The following is a 17503-nucleotide window of genomic DNA, read 5'->3' as shown; positions in this document are numbered from 1 at the left end:
TGTAGTCATAAAAGGAATGGCTAACTTAAAAAAAAGGCATTTTTTTTCTTCTTTTGAACACAAAAGGAGGATTCTGAAAAATTGTACTGGTCACTCTTTTGAGGACTAAGATTTTCAAGCTTCATAAAGTATCATAAAAGTGGTTGATAAAGAATCGCATGCTACGTCTAAAATCTTCTGAAGCCGTATGATAGCTAAAATCATGAGAGAAGTTCAAACTTCATGCAGACCCTTTCAATTATGTAATTGTGATAGTGATCTTTGGTCTGTTCTTCACATAAAGATATCATATGACTTCAAGAAAATAAAGAATACAGCATTTTATGGTGTTTTTGTGTACCTTTTGAAGCTTGAAAATCTTCAATGTAATTTCATGGAAAGGAGCAACCAGCACGTCATTTTAAAATGCATCCTTCTGTGTTCCACATTTTGTAGTACAAATCTGTTCTGATTCAGTCAGCCTTCAAAAACACAAAGGAGTCAGTGCTGAAGCGCCATGGAAACGGCTCCATAGCAAAGTGGAAGAGACATGGGAATGCCTGAGCAAGAGCGATGTCATAAATAATGGGTTAGCTATTTTAGCAGGGAGATTGCTTTCTTAAGTAAGGTGATATTTAAAAATAGCTTCTTTCCACCAAAGGAATCAAAACAAAAGGTACAGTAGGTCTGAAACATATTCAAATGTTTCACTAACCACAAAGTTCAGATTACTAGTTAGTTAGCTCATACCTGTATTTCCATGTGGCACCAAATGGTAACAGAAATTGTGCCTAAGGTTGTTACTATAGAAACAGAATGCTGCATTAGTGGTTTTTGATATGGATCAGTATTGGACATTATTTCAACAATACATAACTATGTACTATCATGAATATAAAAAGTGTTTTGTTTAAAAAAGTCAAAATAGTTGATGTTTGTCTGGTAGGTTTAGGCAAAATTCTAAATTTTTAAATTGGTTCTTTATTAATTCACTGGTTAAATCTGAATTAAACTGACCACGCCTTACAGGAAATTGAATTAAAATAACAGGAAGTATGGCAGATAAATGCATTCTGGGAAGGGAAGTGTTGTAGGTCAATAAATTTGCTTGTCTATAATGTTCAAACCTAAAGATATTTTAAACTTTTTTTCAAGCCAACATTTAAGATTTGTAAAAAAAAAAAATAATAAAAAAAACTCTTATTTTAGTTTTGCCTTATTTTTCTGAATTTCAATTAATTTTAATTCCATTTCTTTCAATTTAAATGTCAATTATACACTTTCATTCAAAAGTGTGGGGTTTGTAAGAATTTTTTATTATTTTTTTGATTTAGTCTCTTATGTTCACCAAGGCTGCATTGATTTAAAATAGTAAAATTACATTTTACTGCATTAAAGTAAAAAGAGTCATATGAAATATAATTACAATTTAAAATATCTTTTCTATTTGAATACTTGAAAATGTTGTTCCTTTTCAGGAACTCGAGCTGCGTCAAGCGCTTTGGGGAACGTCCCTGACGAGACCGACTCTGAATATCATGTGCAATCTTTCCAATGGAAGGGCGTGACGTCACGGGCGGGGTGACGTAGCGACCAGGAAGCTATAAAGGCACCTGCCACGCAGCTGGCTTCAGCTTCTTGTCCTTCAGCAAGCACTCTGTGGGTGCATGTCTTTCTGTCTTGTCAGTCTTATTTATTGTCGTTTGTCACTATTAGCTCCTTTAAGTAGCTATAGTATGTCAGAGAGCAAAGCTAAGACTGGCATCTGAAGGGTGAATCCAGACCGCGTTCAGATTGTGTGTTCCTCCCTACTCAACAAAGCTAAACGTTAGAGGCGGGGATACACACGGTCTGTGCGTGGTCTGCCCGGGATCAAAGCGCGCTGCGTATGATTTCATGTGCGCTTCGATCCCGGAGGGCTCTCTTCGAGAAGTGAGCCTTCGCCAGCGTTCCTCGCGATGCCGGTCCAGCTTTTTCCGAGGCGGAGCTGCGCCGGCATTCGTTGGGTTCGCAGATCGATCTGCTGGAAGGAATGGAGACGGGCACGTCCTTATCTCCTACCTTACCCACCAGATCTGCCCGATTCCGGGGTTCGGAAGCCCGAGCTTCGGTTCTTCCCCCCCGAGCATCAGGCTTGACGCTCTGCCTTTCTTTCTCCGAGGAGATTGACACGGAAGGCGTCGGCGAGCTTGTAGTTGCACAAACATAAAGTTGCATAACCACCAGTATACAACAAACAGTGTTATGCCTAACATTATACGGGCAGCGTTAATGAGCAGCTATTTAATCTCCAAGGGGATTAATATTGTTTGTGTGACTAAGCTATTCGCGTGCTGTTGAGGCAACGCGTGTATTACATCATTTTCAGTTTTGATGTGAATTTTTCCATACCCGACCGCGTGTCTGGTTATTTAAACTCCATTTAATAAAGAGGAGTCAGTTCTATCCCTTCAATGTGTATTGTATCACAATCTAGACCATGTTTACTTGTCTGATTGTTTGATTGCATTGGATTCTGAGGAATCTAATGACTGTTATCTAACTTCGAGAAGTTCAATATATCACTTCAATGTGTATTGTATCACAATCCAGACCATATTTACTTGTCTAATTGTTTGATTGCATTAAATTCTGAGGAATATAATGACAGTTATTTGACTCATGAAGTTAGATGTACTGGAGGGACTGCTGGGCCAGTGACTTCTCAGCCTAATCTGAAACCGATGGAGCGTACTTCAGGCTGGGAGGTCAACGGCCAAGAAGTCATGACGCATTTCGTTCTCGCACATATGGGGGAGCTGGGTTTGAGAGTAAACGCCAAGAAGAGTGTACTTTCTCCAGTTCAGAGAACCACCTATCTAGGCGTAGTGTGGGATTCGACCACGATGCAGGCACGTCTGTCTCCTGCTCGGATCGAGTCGATCCTCACATCAGTCGAGAGAGTCAAAGAAGGCCAGTCACTCACTGTCAAACAGTTTCATAGACTGTTAGGGCTTATGGCAGCTGTGTCCAACGTGATACCTTTTGGCCTCCTGTACATGAGACCCCTACAGTGGTGGCTCAAGACCAAGGGATTTTCCCCGAGGGGGAATCCATTATGAACTATCAAGGTCACGCGGCGATGCCTTCGTGCATTAGACATGTGGAAGAAACCTTGGTTCTGTAATCAGGGCCCGGTGCTGGGAGCTCTTGGTCGCCGTGTAACGCTAGCGACAGATGCGTCCCTCACCGGTTGGGGTGCGGCCATGAGTGGCCACCCTGCCCGCGGTCTGTGGAGCAGTCGCCATCTGACATGGCATACCAGTTGTCTAGAGATGCTAGCTGTGCATCGAGCATTGAAATATTTCCTCCCAGACCTGAGAGGTCACCATGTGTTGGTGTGCACCGACAACACATTGGCGATTTCTAATATCAGTGACCATAGAGATCTGCATTCGTGCCCCTTGTACAAGCTGGCACACCAGATCCTTCTGTGGTCCCAGGACAAACTCCTGTCATTCGGAGCAGTGTATATTCCTGGTAGATGGACTGTGGGAGCAGAAATACTGTCGAGACAGGGGCCAAGGCCCGGGGGGCTTCACCCCGAGGTGGTGAAGTAGAAATGGAGAGTTTTTGGACCTCTTTGCGACTCAGGAGATATCGCAATGTCCCCTCTGTTTCTCTTTAGTTCATCCAGCTCCTCTGGGACTGGACGCTATGGTACAGACCAGGCTGAGGCTTCATCTGTACGCCTTTCCCCCTATCGCTCTGCTCCCGGGAGTTCTGGCGAGAGTACGCCGGGACGGGGTCCGTCTTCTATTACTAGCCCCGTTCTGGTCGGGCCCGTTCTGGCTCGCAGATCTGATCTCTCTCCTCGACGGCTCTCCATGGGAGATTCCGATCAGGACAGATCTACTCTCTCAGGTGCAGGGCAAAATAATTCACCCTCGCCCGGAGTTGTGGAAGTTGTGGGTGTGGCCCCTGAGGGGGCACAGTTCATAGCTTCCGGTCTCTCAACCGAGGTTGTTGAGACCCTCCTCCAATCCAGAGCTCCCTCTACGAGGAAACCGTACGCCCTGAGGTGAAAGCTCTTCACCTCATGGTGCAGAGACCACCAGCTTGACCCTGTTAACTGCCCAGTTGGTACAGTTCTTGAGTTTCTCCAAGCTAGGCTCTCTGCAGGGTTAACTCACTCCACCTTAAAGGTGTACGTGGCGGCCATAGCTGCTTACCACGTCCATTTCAACGGTCAGTAAGTGGGTAGACCCCCCCTGGTTACACGTTTCCTCCGCGGTGCGCTGAGGCTGAGACCTCCAGTACGGTCCCGTATTCCCCCGTGGGACTTGGTTGTGGTATTAGAGGCTCTCTGTAAAGTTCCATTCGAACCAATTCAAGATATATCAGATAGACATCTGACCCTTAAGACTGCCCTGTTACTGGCTATTACTTCTCTAAAGAGAGTTGGAGATCTTCAGGCCCCCTCGGTGGCCCCTACCTACTTAGACTTTGCCCCTGGTATGGCCAAAGCATTCTTATACCCTTGAGCGGGTTATGTTCCTAAAGTTCCCTCTGTTACTCCACAACCCATAGTACTGCAGGCCTTCTGCCCTCCTCCCTTTCGGGAGCCAGACCAGGAGAAGCTAAACTGTATGTGTCCAGTTCGAGCGCTGGACGCATACGTCCACAGAGCTGCCCTGTGGAGAAAATCTGACCAATTGCTTGTTTGCTACGGTCTTCCTAAAAAGGGTTTTCCTGCCTCTAAGCAGACCCTTAGTCGTTGGATAGTCGAGGCTATCAACGTATCCTATACGTATCCTCACTCCACTCGGGGTATGGCTGCCTCTAAGGTCTCTCTAGCAGGTGTGTCCCTCTTGGACATCTGCAACGCTGCGGGATGATCCACGCCCTCTACATTTGCCAGATTTTATGACCTTGATATGCAAGCCACTCCAGGCTCTTCTGTTCTCTCGTCTTAGCTGTGCTCTTTGGATACATACTAGGCAGGGATTTGGAAGTCTGGCAGCGTGGGCACATCGTTCCCCAAAGCGCTTGACGCAGCTCGAGTTCCTGAAAAGGAACGTCTCAAGGTTACGAATGTAACCCTGGTTCCTTGAAGGAACGAGACGCTGCGTCGCAGAGCCATACTCCCGGCATCCTTGCCGGTGCTTGCTTCCCTACTCGAAGCTGAAGCCAGCTGCGTGGCAGGTGCCTTTATAGCTTCCTGGTCACTACGTCACCCCGCCCGTGACGTCACGCCCTTCCATTGGAAAGATTGCACACAATATTCAGAGTCGGTCTCGTCAGGGACGTTCCCCAAAGCGCTTGACGCAGCGTCTCGTTCCTTCAAGGAACCAGGGTTACATTCGTAACCTTGAGACGTTTATTCCTGTTATGACAAAGCTGAATTCTTCAGCAACCATTACTCCATTCTTTTATGTCGCATGACCCTTCAAAAATAGTTTTAATGTACTGATTTGGTGCATAAGAAACATTTGATGATCAGTGATTCCAAGTTTTCCAAAACTAGCTAAGAAATAGACCCCTCCAAAAATTATTTTTATAATTCTCACACTGGGTTCAATTTAACCAAAATTTTAAATATTTGGAGAGTTTAAAACACTCTCAGGTAAAAAAGCTGCCACTGTGGTGGCACAACTTTATGTCCCTATAGGGGGGAAAAGTACAAAACAGCACCTAAAATGTACATATTACGACCTTTTGAAAAGGCAGTTCCCCAGTGACAGTTTTTGTACTTTGCTTCTGAAAGTGAAAGATACTTACCTCTGATTTGCCTCGACTGAAACAGGCTCCTTTTGTAAACTCATCGCAATGCCATTCTGCCTCCTGTAAACATACACACATGAAGAAGAACAACATGAAATTACGTGTTTTGCTGTTAAAGAGGGCATTATTGGGAGCTCATCATTCATAAATGAAAACAACAACAAAACTGATCTTCTACATCAGACAATTGATCTATGCCTCAAATGATTCTTGATTTTTGTAAGCTCTAGGATATAGTGCAAAAGAAACTCTTTTTTTTTAAATCGAATCTTGTGTTTAGTCAGGTATTATTGATTGCCACTGAGGGGATAAATGAACTTGGGTATAGAAAGCAGGCAGATTTTGGATGATAATCACTTGTATTCAGCTCCTCGGCATTCAGGGAAAAACAACACAGCTTTTCAGAGGCAGCCTGTGTGCCGTCCTTTACTGAGAGATGAGGGTCCCGGAGACAATGACAGCGTCCACAGACTATGCCTGCGTTCACATTTCACTTCTGGCTGAATTGCTGAATAATGCCAAGTCTGATGTCTGCAACTGCCTCCTAATGGATTTTAATATCAAATGAGCTCCTCGCACTTATTGACCATGAGACCTCTGGCTCGGATCCAGACATGTGAGACTTGAAGCTTGCCAAGTGAAAGCAAGCGACTAACTATCAAAAAACAATTAGGGAAACTGTTACAAAGGCACAACGATCCATTTTTATACTTTCCAGAACTGAAAAATTAATAATAAATTATCATTCCCCAAGGAGGCACGACTCTGGCTAGACAGTAACCTCATTTTAAAGTGATCTAGAGCACAGCAGTAGCCCTGTGGCTGTGCTGGCTGAGATGTTACTCTGTCTGGAGAGTCTTCGATCACGGGTTTATGAGACGGGATTGTTATGTCACACCGTCCCAAGGCCAAACAGGACATAGTGCACTAATGACCCTTTGGAAACTTTCTAATATTAAGTAAAAAAAATCCAGGTTTTCATTCCCTCGAGCCAATAGGAAATCTTACGAATGACACTTCGAAGACGACAGGGTGTGAATGTGCAAATGCAGGACTGAAAATCCGTTGTCTTGCTCAGTCATGCTGCTGAATGAGCTTCCCCACGAGGCCCATTCATGCCAAATCTTCACCGCAAGGCAGAGAAATAGGCTGAGGGACGGAGACACAGGAAACTCCTTCACATCCAGAGTGATATGAGAGATGATTTAATGTGTCAAAATAACCATTAGCAACTGATATAGCACTTTCAGCCTCACATAACAGCAGTGCAATGATGGGACAGAGCAGAAAGAAGGCTGGCATTTGCCGAGGGAAGAATACTATGCGCTTTCATGCTTCAAAGCATATTGTCATATGCCATAATTATAGCTAGGCAGCGGTGCTGAGGCACAACACTACATTTTTAAATGTGCATTTTATGAACTTTTGTAACTGAATAGCAGAAGGAACAGGAATAGACTTCATTCTTATATCCCAGGCTAGAACCAGCTATTTTGAGTAAAGTCAGTCATACAAACAAACTGCACATCAGCAGAATGTTTCAGAGTGTGAGGACAGCATTAGGATGTCTTAAAGCAGTTTTTGTGTGAGCCAGCACAAATTGCTCAGAGGTAGTAGTCGCCCACTCGAGGTGTTGTGTTTAGCTCAGCAAAAATGGCGTGAGACATGAATTAATTGTAATTACTAAAACCATTACCTTGACAAATTAGGTTAAATTACACTTTGGAAAACTGTATTATGCTTTTCCAGGATAGTCTAAACAATGTCATTCAGTAGTTGACATCATTCAACAGTGAGCTATTTAATGATGTAATAATGCTGAACACAACCATTAGCCAACTTGAACTTGGCCATTAACAACTTGAATGCTATTTGCACTCTGTGATATTTTTACACAAGACATTTTTCGAAAGTGAATAATGGGAAAGAGGCAGGTAGACACCAACGCAGCATAAAATTGTTCTTTCAGAAAAAATGCTCCATTTATGTCAACTGGTATTTATTATTTAGAATCTGTTTAAGTGACATCTCGCAAACAACAGGGGTCTCTATGAAATTGATCATGACTATAACACAAAATTGATCGTGATTTTGTAATTATAACAATTCAACAAGCAATAAGTAACCTGCATTTTTAATATTTTAGTTTTGTTTGTGACGTTGCCTAAATGAAGCTTTTGTTTTCAACAGATTGCCTTTCAGCTTTTCTGAGGTTTTCAGTTGGTTAAATACATTACTTTCACCATAAACAGGAAAACACAAAACATCTGCAGTTATTTAAGCAGACTGTAATCTTTACGGTTTGCTGCATGGTGGACTTGCTCTATTGTTCCAGATGGTCCGGTGCAGACCCCAGAACTGAGCGGTCATTGTCAGGAACAGGTGGGCCAGAGAGACCCAGTCAGCACAGTGTGGGTTAAGTTGCCCACCACACGGCTTTCTCCCAGTTCTGGCTGGAATTTACATGGCCAAGACAAAACAAAGCATGCATAAATGATTCTAAGCATTTCTGTTGTGCATGCTTGCATTATCTGAGTCGAAGATTGCAACAACGGGCATGCTTTGGGTATTCAATGAATTCTGCTCATTTCAACAAGCAGCACGTCAGGGGACAGTCAACAGATGACAAAGTATACATAGCATCTTGCTCTGTTGGATTTATTGTGCATTTTCATAATTACGATGCACTGAAGTGTGGAGATTTAAGGTGATCTCAGCATGCCCTGCAACTGTGGCTTGTAAATGAGTTTGAAACCTCATCTATTACAGAAATACTAGCCAAAAGTGATCTTTTACCAAAACCCAATACATTTCCACTCATTATATATGTAAATGGAAAAAAAAATCCCAGCAGCATTTACTAAAGTATGTTGCTAAGTAGCCATTATCAGACTGTAGTTGGCATTAAAGACCACAGACCAAGCCTAGTCCCTTGTAAATCAGACATCTGATGGAGTTACAGTATATAGAGCACTGAAGGGGAGCTCGCATGTTCATTATTTCATGAATTTAAATGGCTGAGTAACTGGAAGCAATTCAAACAGCTGCCCTCAGAAATTAGAACAAGTGTTCTGTTGATCAGTGCATGTAATTGTTTTAGTGACAGTGAGTAAGAGAGGTTAATGAAATACATGAATTACAATCTGTCTCTTTTACTTCAGCTTTATATTGCTTATAAAAAGCAAGGTAATGATATGTTTCAAAGTCAATATCACAGCTAAATTCTGTTAATAACACTTTCCATGAACTCCTGCTTTTTAGAAAATATGAAATCAAGAGCATCTTGATAAGTGTAATTTTACACAGCCTCAAATGTGTGTTTAAATCAGTTGTGTGCTAGCAGGTCCCTTATGTGGCAACTTGTTAGCAAAGCACACAACTGTTTCATAAATTCAGGTTTGAGGTATGAAATTGTGTAATTAATGTGATTCACTGCACTGTTTTATTTTATTTTATATATTATTTTATATTTCAAGTGAAGTTAATCACAGACCTTATTTTACTCAAATAACACTATTCTAAAAACCCACTGGAAAATTTTACAGACAAAAAATGTTAATTTTCTTTCATGTTTTCAAATAAAAGACTGAAATTGGTACTGAGTGAAATTATGAGAAAATGTCATTCAAATCAGGGTGAGTCCAAAATTACATTTATGTCAAGAAAAGATTAATGAATTTCCTTTAAAAACAATCTATGTATGTATTTATTTTATTTTTATGATGTTTGATCAATGTCAGTCAATTGACCACACAAATTATTAATGTATGTTTATTTAAATGGTTTACATTTCAGTTTTGACATCTCAGAATTAAATAATATTTGAAAGGCAATAAAACTCTCTGACCGAAATATCTGATAAAATATCAAACATTTTATTTATTTATTTATTTGGGTCACTTGATGTTTTATTTATTTTCATTATTTGCCTGTTTTATTTCATTCATTCAAATTCAAAATTGTATCTTGATTTTTGAATTGTGGCTCACATTTCAATAAATAATATATAAAGGTTCAAATATCTGAGTACACATAAAACGGGCTTGATTTTCACAAAACAGCATTCTACAAAAATATGCAGTTCACGCACACTTGCAAAGAATATCAGTTGATGAATAATACAAAAGTGAGGGTTTAATTTAAATTAAATTAAAATTATCTATTACCTGTAAGAATATTACCTAGCAACATCAATACGTGCTAATTAATATTCATGAGTTCACAATATCATCCCCAATTCTGGTGCCACTGAATAAAACATAAGATAAAACAATATAAAATGAACAAAAGTCGCAACTGAAGAAAATCACCAAATTTGACCAAATCACCAAATTCGCTGACATGATAAAATCATTGATCACAGCAATGCCTCTATTACTGCTGAACCAAATGCACTGGTGCATGTGTGTGAGTACAGTGGAGAGTTGAATTGCACTCGTTGGCATATCCCCTTAGAGCATACGACTAAACATGGATTTAAGTGACTACCATATTTGCTGGGAGTGAATGTAAATGGCAGGTCTGGGCTGGTATGTTTGAAACGAGACAGCTGCCATGAGCTGAGAAGCTATACTGCTGCGTTAAATAGAGAGTAAGTGAGTGCACAGTGAGCACAGCATTAGGGGTGCATGTGTGTGCTGAATTGACACAGCGGGCTTGCTGTGGTTCAGAGGGCATACAGGTTTAAACTGAGACCATTGGTCAACAAGCCACTCGTATAAGAAGACACCTCACAGTGCCTCTGCTCATTTCTTTTCAGCCTGTCAATAGAAAACCAAACTATTCTGAGCAGCCAGACCTAATCCAGTTCACTTAGAGTAAAAAAATCAATTATTTAATGACTCAGCAATAAACATATACATAAGCATCAGGAATAAAGACGCCAATTGCTCTGTTGCATAATAACAACTGATTTAAATTTACTCTCGCAAAACGGCTGAATAGAGGCATACTGGGAAAACAGGCTCTGGCATTCATTTGTCAAGCTTGAAATACAATGAAGTGACTACAATGCATTTATTCAGGCAATTAATCAGTGGCACTAGGAGTGCTGCTACTGTACAATATGCAAAATGCTCAAGGGAGAGCAGACTTGAATCGGCTGAGCAAGGTGGACTCTGTGTATACTGGGACCATAAAGACTGAACAATAGAGCTTCCTTACACACCTCTGTCATTTGACCAGTGTGAGAAGACATGTATTGTTCAGTCCATCTGGGCTTCAGGATCTCATTGACTCCATATAAAAAACTATATTCACAAGAGGAAAGTGTCAATACTTCCTTCCCATTAAAAGGTCATTACAAAAATGCCAATAATGTTTACATGATTCAAGACCCTATGGAGGCCTGTTTCCAGCCCGGAATAATAATAAAAAAAAGAATAAATAAATAAATAAGGTCAAAGTTAGTTTTTATTGTATAATTATGGCCTTTTTTTTTTATAGAAAACACACTCAGAATTGTAACATACACTCTAAAAAAATGCTGGGTTGTTTCAACCCAATTTTGTGTCAAATGTGGACTAACCCAACTTTTGGGCTAAAAATTTCATAAAAAAATGTAACCTAACAGCTGGATAAGTCAATATTTGATCCAAAGATGGGTTGAAACAATCCAGAATTTTTTTAGTGTATAAACTCATGATTATGTGTTTAAATCTCGCAATTCTGACTTTTTTCCTTGAATTTTTTAGTTCATTATGGAGCACAGTACATGACATGCAAAAAAAAAAGTAAATCGTGTACACAATTTACTAATTCGTTCTGTCAATTTAAGTAAATTGTGTGCTCGATTTAATAATATGTTCACTAGTTTTAAACACATTTTGCTCATAAAATAATTATTTCTACTTAATGCACCCATTCACCAGTTACCATCTCGAAAATCGTTTTTTTCCTCCCACAGAATAAAAAATAAAAAGGTTGATGTGACTTTTTATGTCACAATTCTGACTTTTTCTCATAATTTCAAGTTTATATTTCATCATACAGACATTTTCCCCCCACAATTTGCAGTTATAATTTTGCAATCACAATTGACCCTTTGCAGGGAGTTTAACTGACAGGCGATCTGACCAATCATAATGCTGAATCTGCCATTTTTTCTGACAAACAGACAAGAAAGGAGAGTAGATTAACATCGGTAGACTTGAACTTGAGGTGTGTATTGAATTCTTTCCACATCTTTCTTTTTACTTTATAACTTGAAATACTTTTTAAGCCTTTCAATATGATGTACTTATTAAAAGTATTGTAACCAAATAATACAATTTATGTAGCAGTTGTCAGCCCTAGAATTTAAATTATATGTATGTGTCTACTGTATACTGATTTCAGTGACTTCCTGCAGGAAGCTCACAGGGAGCATTAGACTAAATCCAGTGCAGACTAGTCCATCAGAAGTTTGTCTATCAACAAGCAGGTTTACATTGTGAAATCACATCTGAAAACCTGCTCTCCTCATCTCTCTTGTGGACGACAGCCTGACAAAACAGCAAAGATACACAGAGGACAAGCATTAGGAGAGATCATCTGGACCTGTCAGCCAGTTTGCAAACTCACTATCTCAACATATCTCAACAGCATGTGACTTTGCACTGACAGTTTCAACCACTCATTTAATAATAATATAATGGGATAGAAAGATGCATAGTAAAGACATTTTTAGTTGGCATGAGCTAAGTTATTTTTACACAATTGCATATGCAGTAGGAGACAAATTACACTCATTTTGTACAATGACCCCTGAGATATAATGTGCCCTGCCCATGTCCATATAATGATTACATACTATACATTACTATAGTGCTGCCACATTTATCCTGCCATAAAAAGGCTTTTAATGCTTCACAACACTGTGCTCTCAAACACTAGCGGAGGTGTTGCAGACACATGATGGGTCACTCTGCGGGTTTATTTTTTACCATTGCAATGCATCATTGCTACAGAAAGCTCTATTCTGTGAGATCAATGAAGGATAAAAGCAACACTTTCTAGGTCATTTCCTTCTCAGGTCTCAGGACTTCTCGCTCATTGCACCATAATGCCAGAATCATTCATATTATGCCCTCACCTGTGATCTCACCACTTTTTTTTTCTTAAAGTTGTTGTATAAGGGAAGAAAAACTCTGAATATATGCTTCTGAATAAACCATATTCAACCAAAACCTCATGAAAAAATAACCTCAACATTTATGCAATACCGTCATTTTTACTCTAGCTCAAAGCCCTGAATGCTTAAAAACACAAACAACCTACAAGTACTCATAGAATGCAATTGAATTAGGCCTTGGGTCAAGCTAAGCTCTCATCACAACATCTCAACAGAGAATTTCTCTTTTCAGAGAAACCTTCAGCAAAGTCAGCCTTAGCAGTGACAAAGGGCATAAAAAGACCAGAATGAAAAAGTACACACAAGACTCCGTGCTGTGAGGCAAGTGAAGGAATTCTAATATGATGGAAAGGATAGGCTGGAGAGCAATGGCAGGACTCATGTTTGTGATGCCGGTTCCCTGTGAGCAGGTCAGAACAAAAGGCATCTCAAAAGTTGGGTCTGGTGTGTTTGCTCTTTTCCCCAGGAGGTCAGTATTTCTGAGGAGACCACATGATGTGAAAGTTGTTAGACAGCCAGTGTATGGCTTTTTTAAAGGCCACAAAAGAGTCCACTTCTTTAGACTGGTAAAGACGTCTAATAAATTTTCAAGTCAATGTTTGGATAGTTATTTACAGGGTTTTAAGATGTTCAATTCAATAGGAAAGGGACAGTAACTTGTTTGCTGCAGTTATTACATGACAGCGGTTATTCTTGGGTAATTATGTTTGAAACTTGTTAAGGGAATAAGGTCTAGTTTGGGACATACGCAGGTCTTTATTCATTTCCATTTGGCTTTTAAACTAGGCCCATTAATAGGATTTGATAGTCCTGGCCTCTATAGAAGTAGAACATCTTGAGAGGGTCTAAAGCGATGCTCACACTGACAGTGATTCACTGCCACAAAATCATCTGAGGTCATTCATTTTTAAAATCTTAAAAAATCTAGAAATATACGCTTAGTATTCACGTTGGTTTTATATGGTTTTGTAAATGTAATACTTCTAAAATGGCGAGAAAAGTTTTAATTGAATGGTTTTTAGAATGTTGTGAGTTTTAAAGTAAAAAATTCATAACATATTTTTCTTGTACTGTACGTAAACAAATGTGAGCGTAAACATGTTTTAAACACATTTTTCAACATAATTTTTTAAAATAAATTCATTATTAATTATTAAATAATTTGCTACATATTTTATTAAGCAATATTTTACAACTGACAACCTGACTGAATATGAAATAATATTACTATATAAAATATCCATCGGTCTGTTCTCTAAACAATTATCCTATGTTTGTTTCCAGGGATGCTGGAGCAAAATATATAAATATGAAAATTACTGATATATTTAAATATATTTTAAGATCTTTAATTAATTGTTCTGTTTTTTCTTTCATGTTGGTTGACTTTGGTTTAGTGGACAAAATGCTAAAATAAAATAAAATAAGCCCCTGCTTCATTGCTTTCCCCCCTCTTTTTTCCAAGAAATAATAATCTTTTTAATAAGGCTTATTTTCCATCTCTGAGAGCGATCTGCCTCCTCATAAAGCAGACACAACAATTTCCAGTGATTAGACACAGTGAGTATGAAAGGCCCTTAAGACTCCCTAATCCTAATCAGCCTCATCATATTTATTAGCGAACATCATTTTAAATTCCCAATTCAGTATCAAAACTAAAAAAAACATGTTTGTTTGCCAGCATTTAAACATTAAATTTAGCACAAACAGACATCGGGCCATACAAATGAGAGCTGTTAATAGGTTTAAAACTACACAAATCCATGGAAGGTTTACATACACATTTAACAGAGAGTACCAGCCCAGGAGGCATGAACGCCAGTCACCTCAGCATTGTGCCAAACTGACAACTTTTAAATTGGCAGAGTCTTTCTCTCTAAGCTTATGAAGCCACTGTAATTGGCATTCACACATGGTGGCAGCAACACCTGTTAGTCTCATTCTAAGTTTTTGAGCTGTCTGAGCAATTCTGGGGAAAAAAAAGACAGACATACACTTTTTCACCCACCTGGATCAATGAAAGATCCTCTAAATGTAGCCTGAAGAGATGATTTCTGAAAAAGAAAAAGACAAAAAAATATGAATTTCCAGCCAAAGCTGCCTCAGAGAGTGGGTGGGAATTGTGGTTATAAATGGAGATTTTTATGGGTTGCAACATTTCAAGTGAATCCATGTGCGATAGCAATTGGCCAATGTTGGAAGAGGAATGTTTTGAGCTTTTTCAGAGATAAACAAGACTATAAATAAAACAGAGGATTGGGAACTAAATTGCCAAATTAATTGCTGAATAAATCACAATATGCTCCCGATACACATCCAGGTTTAATACAACCTGGCCTAACAGTTCAAGTTGAGTTTTTCATATGATCTATACCTGGATGAAGTCTAAAAGTTTAGAGCCAAAAACCTCTTATGCAAAGTGTGCAGCCTACTGTCAATTTAATGAGCCAATGCTGGACCTTGCCTAAGGATAAGATGCTTGTTAGGAGCAGCAGAGGTTTGTAAATGCTGCATGCATTTTAATTCTGGGAAACAAAAAAACAACTCCGATTGCTTTTCAAAACGTCTTGGGCCGAGTATGTAATATAGTGTAGCAATATAGTGTTCCGCCAACTCTAATCTCAAATGTTATTTATATGTGGAACTACAAATCGCATATCCGTCCAACATGATTTTACATCCATCTGTGAATGTCAGAGTGTAAAAACACATTTCCTAAAACAATATGTATGTAATCGGAAAATGGAGCCTGTGTTATTGTATAAGAGAGTACATGATAAATCAGGTTGCTGTGATTAAGGTCCATTTACTGAATTGACATGTCTATTGATTGTGTTTCACTGCATTACCGTTAAAGCCTTTTAAGGTTCTCACTATCAATGGTTCCTTTGCACGGACTACTGGGCCATTATTTCTGTAATGACCATACAGCTACCCTATCAGTATCAAGTTATTCTATTTTTTTATTTTTTTTATTTTATGCATTTAACAGACACTTTTATCCAAAGCGACTTACAGTGCATTCAGACTATAATTTTTTTTTTACCAGTACGTACTATGTGTACTTACATACTAGTTCTGAACATCCTATGCTTGTTCTAGGTTATTTTTGACTATTCTTTTATTATTTGCATTTGAGTGCAATTATATGTGTCGTCAAGCACAATGTGATCTAGACAAGTGCATCAACATCTTTGGCTGATAGAAAGCTTAATGTCAACACTAAGATATTTATGCGTACAAACATCAAGCAATGTAAAGATCAATTTTACAGAAAGTTTGCATATTTATTTAGGTCATTTTAACAGCTTTAACACCAAAAATGATTTTCTGATGGTGGTGATAATTCAAAATATGTTTTACCATTCTGTGCTCTCAATTAATTCTTATAGCTAAATACATTTAAAAATATTTCTTAGAAATATCTGATGACGAATATATATTTTTTTTATCTGATGGTGTTGACATTCAAAAGGAAAAAGGTAATCCTGTGGCTCAGTGGTAGAGCAATGTGTTAGCACTGGTTAAATTCCCAAATGCACTGTAAGTTGCTTTGGATAAAAGTGTCTGCTAAATGAAAAAACAAACAAAAAAAATTAGTTAAACAATAAAAGTTGCATATGGTTACACCAAACATCAATATGTTTTATATTTATATTTAATTACAAAATGTGAAATGTAAATACTTAAAATATTTAATATTTAGGTAAATGTTTAAATGCAAATATTTTGACTTTTTTTTACATTTAAAAATTGAAATGTACTTTTCTATAGAGAGAGAGAGAGAAATATACAAAGAGAGAGAGAAAACAAATGAAAGAAAAGACTGTCATATGGGAATTTAAAGCAGATAACCAATATATTAGCCGAAATAAAATTAAGTAAAAATAAATAATTAAAAATATACAATGATATGATTACCAATGTTTTATGTATTTCTGACAGATAACAATATATTACCCAGTAAATAATTAAATACAGTTTTAAACAGTGTAAAAATTATTTTAATTTTAAAACAGGAAGAATGACATTATTTTGTACGATAATGACATTATTCTTAACCCATAATTATTTTACAAATACAGATCTGATAAATAATTTCAATAAAGACATTTTAAATTCTAAATTTTTAAAACTTCTTGAATAAAAATATTTATTTAACACACACACACACATACAGTGGGTATATATATATATACATAAATAAATAAATACATATAATTTTATTTGTATTTTTTAGCCAACAGGAAATATTGTGTCCCATGATATTGTGGCTATTCATCACCTTAAATATATTGGCCTATTTTACTTAATGTGAATAATACTAAACAGTTCAATTTGTCGGCTTACATTGATATGCCTGCTGATTTATTATGCTTCCCTAGTTCCCAACCTCAATCTACAGAGCATTACTGGATTCATTTAGCTCCAGTTGTTTAAGAGGTTTGCTTTCTCCAAAACCCAAACCCGAAAGAACAACATATCTATTGACAGACCGGATCATTAGCTGGAATTGAGTGACTGAGCTTTCTCATTATAGGAAAACAATCAAAACACACTGTCTGGAAAAATCTCACCAAGTGTTTCCTACTGAATAACAGGTCAAAAGCATCTTTTCGATCGAGCCATTACCACTGATACGCACTCCTA

General features: G+C 38.3%; 1 protein-coding gene across 4 annotated transcripts in view; it reads right to left on the bottom strand.

The window, feature by feature from the left end:
• Positions 1–17503, bottom strand: part of LOC132123776 (semaphorin-5A-like) — a 183344-nt gene that overhangs the window by 91711 nt on the left and 74130 nt on the right. For all 4 annotated transcript variants that reach the window (XM_059534408.1, XM_059534407.1, XM_059534410.1 and 1 more), the window contains 2 exons: positions 14862–14907; positions 5740–5802 (listed from right to left, as the gene is read on the bottom strand). In XM_059534408.1, the coding sequence (XP_059390391.1) occupies positions 5740–5802; positions 14862–14907 (109 nt within the window). The remainder of the gene's footprint in view (positions 1–5739; positions 5803–14861; positions 14908–17503) is intronic.

The sequence above is a fragment of the Carassius carassius genome, chromosome 42, assembly GCF_963082965.1.
Source record: "Carassius carassius chromosome 42, fCarCar2.1, whole genome shotgun sequence".
NCBI classification, from domain to species: Eukaryota; Metazoa; Chordata; class Actinopteri; order Cypriniformes; family Cyprinidae; genus Carassius; species Carassius carassius.
Note: the sequence above shows the minus strand (reverse complement) of the source record. Positions and strands in the feature narration are given on the sequence as shown.